Source organism: Rhagoletis zephyria, unplaced genomic scaffold (assembly GCF_001687245.7).
Source record: "Rhagoletis zephyria isolate East Lansing unplaced genomic scaffold, Rhagoletis_zephyria_1.1 Rzeph_scaffold_02123, whole genome shotgun sequence".
NCBI classification, from domain to species: Eukaryota; Metazoa; Arthropoda; class Insecta; order Diptera; family Tephritidae; genus Rhagoletis; species Rhagoletis zephyria.
In genome coordinates this window covers 1,825-8,891 of record NW_016159207.1, presented here as the reverse complement: position 1 = coordinate 8,891, position 7,067 = coordinate 1,825, and the positions used below count along the sequence as shown (strand labels likewise).

The 7,067-nt window shown below is 35.8% G+C and overlaps 1 protein-coding gene across 1 annotated transcript; it reads left to right on the top strand.

Annotated features, from left to right (window-relative positions):
- The first annotated feature begins 3,743 nt into the window (after positions 1-3,743).
- On the top strand, positions 3,744-6,301 carry Jhbp6 (Juvenile hormone binding protein 6). Its single transcript, XM_017620338.1, has 6 exons — positions 3,744-3,831; positions 4,873-4,965; positions 5,112-5,265; positions 5,409-5,542; positions 5,820-5,969; positions 6,090-6,301. Exons 1-6 carry the CDS (start codon positions 3,744-3,746, stop codon positions 6,299-6,301), a joined length of 831 nt encoding a protein of 276 aa, XP_017475827.1.
- Positions 6,302-7,067: the final 766 nt, after the last annotated feature.

Here is a 7,067-nt window from a genome sequence, read left to right as displayed (position 1 = left end):
CTACAGTGCGATGTCAGAAAACCTGTTTGGAGAACTTTTTGGAGAAGTTTATGATTGCCCTGTGCCTTGTAAGGTTGTAGCCTGCCAGTAAGCATTTACCTTGGCATAGACCTACGGTGTTGTGGCAGTATTGTTCTCTGAGTCAGTTCCTCTCCTTCCTCAACTCTTCCCTGATTGGGTTAGGTCTGATCGCAATGAAGGAATCAGGGCCTATAGGAGCCGAGGCAAGACGATCGTTACCCTCAACTCCTATGTGACCTGGTGCCCAAATTACCCAGTATGTTCAGCTTATCAATGCACTCAATGCACTCAAGAACCAAAGGGAGCCTTAGATGCTCATATTAGAATGCGATATTAGAACTTTCTCACTACGATCATTCCTACGTAGGTTGATATGTACATATGGCGTATATCTCCGCCTAAAAGATACTCGGATATGCTTCCATTGGTACCGAGAGTTTCGGCCTGGGTCCGCAGATGCCTGCCCCAACGCGTTGGAGAGTTTTGGCGCTTTCTGTATACCATTGCAGCCAGCTAGTGTATGTATGTATGTCCCTCCATAAAAGAGGTGCTTCAAGTTGCCAGGCTGCAAAGCTCTACCTTTAATCTCCTCTCAAATTCTTCTGATTCAGGCATTCATAGGTAACCCTGCTTATCTTAACCAATTTCGTAGGGATGAACAGAACCTTCCGAGATAATGTCCTTTGTTGAATTGAGCTTGAAGAGAAATCGGTTTCGGCATTGTGATATCTTTTCGTTCTTCAGATAGCTTGCCATTGATGTGAGCGGATGTTTCTCCCGCCTGTTGCTCCTGACACTAATAATTAGGGATCTAAGACTCTACTTTTCATGAAAGGTTTCACGTCTGACGACTTGCCAAAGAGAAAATTGCAGCCTCAGTCTGAAAAGGAAGTTATTACCACAATCTCTCGACCACCATAAGCAATGGGGAAGAGTGGAAAGTATACCCAACAATCGAACATCTCTAAGTTCACTAAACCTCGCTATAAATACACCAAATCATATATTTTTCTACGCTTTGGTCTGAATATTTGCTCTGCTTTAGCTTTTTACCTAAGCACGATTATATTGGCCTTATTATTGCATAAGGAAGAGTTAATTAGCGTGATGTAGCTATTTCTGTGCCCCAGTAACCACGCATAACTTTTAACTCTGGTTAGTGGTAGGATAACTTCTACGCGAACCGCTCGACCGAACCCGTTCAATCTCTACATAAAAAAAAATTAGTGCGGTACGCTGACGTTCATGACACCGAAAGCCTTAGAAAGCAATCGGCCGGTTAGAGGCAAATTACGCAGCGGTTAGGAACTGGCGACCCTTAGTAGAGAAATCGATAATCCTGCCAGTACGTAGCTGTACGTCCGCGTATTTCATCGTGAAAGTAACCCCAACAACGCTCGACTTCTGAAAGATGCACCCCTTGAAATACGAGACGGTACCTGCACGTCTGCAGAACAGCGCTATACAGAGCGATGCTCACAACTTACATAGCAATGCAGTTAGAAAAAGTCGCATCCCGCCGTCCAAAAACCTAAGTAGACGAAAAAGAGCTCCCGATAAAGACCAGATGCAACTTAACACTTCTTCGTTCTGGGTGATGCACTGCGCCTATCAACATCGCCCGCTGCCTCAGCCTCAGGCTTGCCGAGTCAGACGATAAGGACGATGACTCTTAACGAAACCCCGGGGGCTGAGCACTGATACTACAACAACAACCTAACCATATTAAAAGCAGTATTTATAATTTAAATATTAAATTAAGAACAGAGAAAATAAGCGTCTAAAAATTAAATGAATAAAAAGTCATTTTTAAAACAATAAATCTATAAATTAAAGAAAGTTTATAAAAATGAAAATCAGTTGAATTGCTATGTATGTATATACATATATATGTTTCTAAAAGTAAATTAAATAAAAAAAACCGTTTTTTTTAACAATAAATTCTAAAAATTACCTTTAAAAAAAATAAAATAATATAAATTTCTGAAAAATTATACTTATATATTTTTCTTTTTGAACAATAAAATCGAAAAATTAAAAGGGAATTAAAAAAATAAATAAAAACAAAAAATTCTCACTCTAGCCTCTTTAATTGATAAAAATCTTTAAACTCTTCGAATTCTGGGTGCGATAATTCGAATTTCTTTCATACATATCTAAACAGAAAAACCTATCAAAAAAGCAAAAAAAAAACTATCTCATTGTATTTATTTGTTGCTAAAATTTTATGTAGCCCACCAACAAGGTGCTAATTTCAAACACAGATCAACCAAAACGGAGAGCTTTTTCATTAAACCTACACTTGAGCCGCGCAGCTGGTAGTGAATTCTGGGGCAAACAGCCGCTACCCATGTCGATCGGCGATAAAGCGTGAAAAAATCCGTGAAAAAATATCAATAAAAAGTCATAAATCAAACAGCAACCCAGCAACAGGTTGTTGCAACCAACCGCTGCACACTGCTGCAACAAAAGCATACGACACACACAGAGTCGCATAGTACCAGCCAGCAAGATCAATACTCGGCTGTGGTGAGCGGCAATGCCAACATTGCGCCATACGGTATCAACAAGACAACCGCAACTTTGCAACAGCAACAAAGCGCATGCATCCAGGCACTTAGATGTGGTTTCAATTGCGACAAGTAAGCTCAGTGGAATACTTGTTGCAAGCGGTGATGAAATTGCACGAGCGCGAGCGCTCCAAAAAGTAGCGTTGATTGAACTCATAACTCAAAAACTGCCCGAAGAATATTGGTCAGTTGGCCGCGCATGCGGCACAAAAATCATAAATGGTCAGAGGCGAGCTTTTCTACTTACACGAGTGCGCGCTCCCGTGTCTGGCTGAAGTGTTACTGCGAAAGCTTTTGCATTTTGGCGCGCTTTTCGATTGGCGCAATCGTTGCTAATGAACCGGCGGTTGCATTTATTTTACTTGGCTACCGCTGCTGCTGCTGCTGCTGTTGACGATCGCATTCATTCGCTCTATTGCTTGTTTACACCATTTGTTTTGCGCTCAACGCCACTGCAACCACATAAATACTGTGCAAATTTCGATTGCGAAATCATCGTTTTGGTTAACTTGCCAACCATTGCAAGCCATACGCGGCAGCGCGCTTTGCATCGAGTTTGTTGTAATTGACGAGTATAATGGAGACAACAGCATCCAGAGTTTATCAGCTGCTGCACTGATGATTGATGCAGCAGACACCTTTAGTTGTGGTTTTGTGTTGTTTGCGGCTAGAAGATATTTTGCACATAAATAAATGGCAAACAAAAAGCAAACATTTTATTAAACTTTTATAAAACTTTAACACCGCTGTGCGGTAATAGCAAAAGCGGCGACGTCCATTGGGTCCAGTAGCATAAGGCAGTGGTCAGTCAGTGTTGGAGTGCACTTCGCGACGGTTACAAAGATTCTTGCGGTTCCGGGAAAAGTACGACAAAAGGACTCTGAAACAAATTCGCCAAAATTTTTTAAAATTCAACAAGGATACTACTTTCCGTCTGCTTTTCAAAAAGCCGTGCAACAAATGAAACTGCAACTAATATGTGGCGTACGCAAAAATAAAATTTATTCAACAAAAAAGTTTTGATGCAGATATTTTTTTTTTTTTAATGTGTGATGCAAACCATACAAATTCAACTGTAACGAAAAAATATTTCCAGCTTTTATTGAAACCATAGATTTTTTCAAACACACTTTTCTTCGAGCGCATTTCAAAATGTCGCTGGTTCTGAGTCTTTACTTTCTTGTGATTTCGTGTTTCTATACAATTAGAGCTGATGATGAGCCCTTTCTTACAGATCCGCGTAAGTCATGAAAAACAGAAATAAATTTAAATTCAAAATTTTTAATAAAAAGTAAAACAAGTTTTGCTAAAAATAAAACTAAATATGAGAATTATTAAAAGCCAGACAGAAAGTAAAGTAAAGTAATTAAAACAAATAATAAAAAGTATATGGTTGATTCCATGCAAAATTTACACCTCAACATTTTTTTGTGATTCTTTTCTTTTAACTGCAAATAATTGGAAAAGGTACCTACTTCTCTGTGAGTTAAAAATTTCAGAAATTCTTTTTCGAGATTTTAAAATGTGATGATGGAATAAAAAATAGGTCCCTTCTTTTTTTCGATAAAGAACGTCAAAAAAAATATTTCACACTAAAAATAATTAATATTGAAGTGTAAATTTTGTATGGAATGACCAATAAACACATATATAGATTTTATATAAAAATTTAAAATAAAGTTAAGATTTATTAAACCTGAAAAATATCTCACCGTTTAATAAGCAATTCTAAATAAATTTTTTAACTGCTTAAAATTGATCTTTACAAATATAGATTAATTTGAAACTCTATAACTTAAAAAAAAAAATACCATAAATTTTTTTTGTAATAAATTATAATACGTATATGTATAAGAGTTTCCAATCACAATTTTTAAAAAACTTGCTAAACTAATATAAAAATAAATTATACATGCGTATATATATGATTAGGTTCAAAAAAATTTAAAATTTTCAAATATCAAAAAAAAATCACAAAACCCCGTATTTTTAAATCGTTGAAAATATGCATTCATAAATAAAATTTAAAACAACACACATACAAATCTAAAAAAATGAAAGAATATTTGAAACAAATTAAAACAATAAAACCATTCAGATGTTTACAATTTTGTAAACTAATTGTATGTTTCGAAAAACTGAAAAATAAGGACTTTTTATACAAAAATAAGAATAGTAATAAAATATGCAGAAATTGAAATTTTCGTCCCCTCTTCCCGCTCAAAAAATTTCAAATTTATTTCAATTCACAAATTAAACCGGATCTTCCAATCTTCCACAGCAGATTACATCAAAGAATGTCAAATAGCTGACAAACATTTTATTAACTGTTCCACGCAAAGCATACAACAATTATTCGACAAGCTAAACGACGGTAAGTAAATAGAGTGGAAATTTACCAAAACACAACAAAAAAACTGTATGCTGCAACATGCCAAAATGCAATTGTACAATTTTAATTATTGATTTACTTATTTACGATTTTTTTTCGCTCAAATTACATACAAACATACATTGCAGGCATACCCGGTTTGAATAGTATTAAAAGCTTCGATCCATTCTATCTAAACCGGATACGTATTACGCAAGGCAACAGCAATGCGATCAACTTGAAAGTCGAGTTGGCCAATGTGAAAATCAATGGATTCGGACGTACAAATGTGTTGGAGAGTGTGTAAGTGGGAAGAGGGATTTTGAAGGAGCAAACATTTTTTATATTTATTATAAAAAAAAAGTGTATGTTTCTTGGTTATTTTTAGTTTAAGGCTTTGAACTAAATTTTTTTCTTAATTTTTTATTTTTTTTTTACTTGAAAAGTGTTTATCCGAAAGACTACAGCTGGAAAACTACTTTTATGCTGCCCGAAATGAAATTGCAAGGCGACTACAGCCTCTTTGGGCGCATTTTGTTGATACCCTTGAATGGGCATGGCGAAGTCTTCCTGGAAGCAGGTAAGTTGGCATAAATGGCGTGGAGGACAGCTTCTAATAGAGTTGTTTCATTCGATGCTTAATTAAGCCTCAATTGCCGGAATGGCTTTATGCATAAAAATAAAATCGATTTTAAACGCCTTGTACGTGATATTTTCATACAAATTTTCGGTTTATAAAGCAATAAAAATCTTCTTTATTTTTTAAAGAATTTTAGTGTTGCATTTTCTTTATATGTATTTATACAAAATTAACTAACTTACCTTTTACACGTTTACATATTTATTCAAAATGTAAGAAAATATGACCGTCGTTATGCACTCGAAGACACGACTTTATGAAAAGGGTGGCTTCACCTTCTACAACGTTACAAATATTCGTGTGGACTTTAAAATCGATGGCTTGAAATCGTATTTCTCGAATCTTTTCAATGGTAACAAGCAGTTGGGTGAGTTCAGCAATAAACGTAAAATTTTTAAAATAAAATAAGTATGTATTTTATAAAATACATTAGGAATTATTTGTGCTCTTGCACACATAAATTCTAACCAATGTTTTTCCATTGCAGAGGACAGCACTAATAAATTCTTTAATGACAACTGGCGCATGCTGGCCGATGCTCTGTATACCGTTATCACGCAAACGATCGAGGATATTTTATTAGATGTATTGAAGAAAATCTTCCATTATATACCAGCCAATTTCTTCGTCAGCGACATACCAACTTCTAAGCAGTTGTATGGCACTAAAGCGACAGCGGATACAAAGCGACCTAAATAAATTAAAAATTAAGAATTAAGTTTAGTAGGGTTAAGTATGTACTGTATAGAATATTTGTATGATTACAGTTTTGTTATTAAAATGTATGGCTCTGAACGTAAACGATTTTTTAACTAAACAAGTAAAGAAGTATAAGTTCGGGCGAAACGGAATTTTATATACCCGGCGCAGGTATCAACCATTGTCGTTCCAACTTTCTTTAAACTACCCAAAAGTCTATAGAGATTGTTGTAAGTATTAACTGGGAGTAAATTAACGATCTCAGTTATTGAAATATGGGAGTTTTCGTATATCCGAAAATTACCGTTATATGGGAAACCGTTGCAATTTTTATCCGATTTGAATAACTTTCAACGAATTGCTTTTTCGTACCAACACTATTAAACACACCAAGTTTGATAAAAACTGATAAATCGGTTACAGAGATACACATTTGTGGTCATAAGTGGGCGGCGCCACGCCCAAAATCCAATTATTTAGTCTACTTTTTGCTCAGTGGTCATTGCAATAATCGATTTTGTGTCAATTAGCTTCAGTAGTTACTGATTTATCGCAGTTTTCGTGTTTCTGTAAATTACCGTTATATGCGGGAGGTGGGCGTGGCTATTGCCCGGTTTCAATGATTTTCAGCAAATTTCTTAGCTGGATCCTAAGCAAGGCTCGTACCGAGGATAAGGATTGGTGAAGCGGCTACTAAGGTACAATATTTTATCATAAGTGGGCGGGGTCACGCCCCTTTTCCAAAAATTTCATAATAGTATTATTT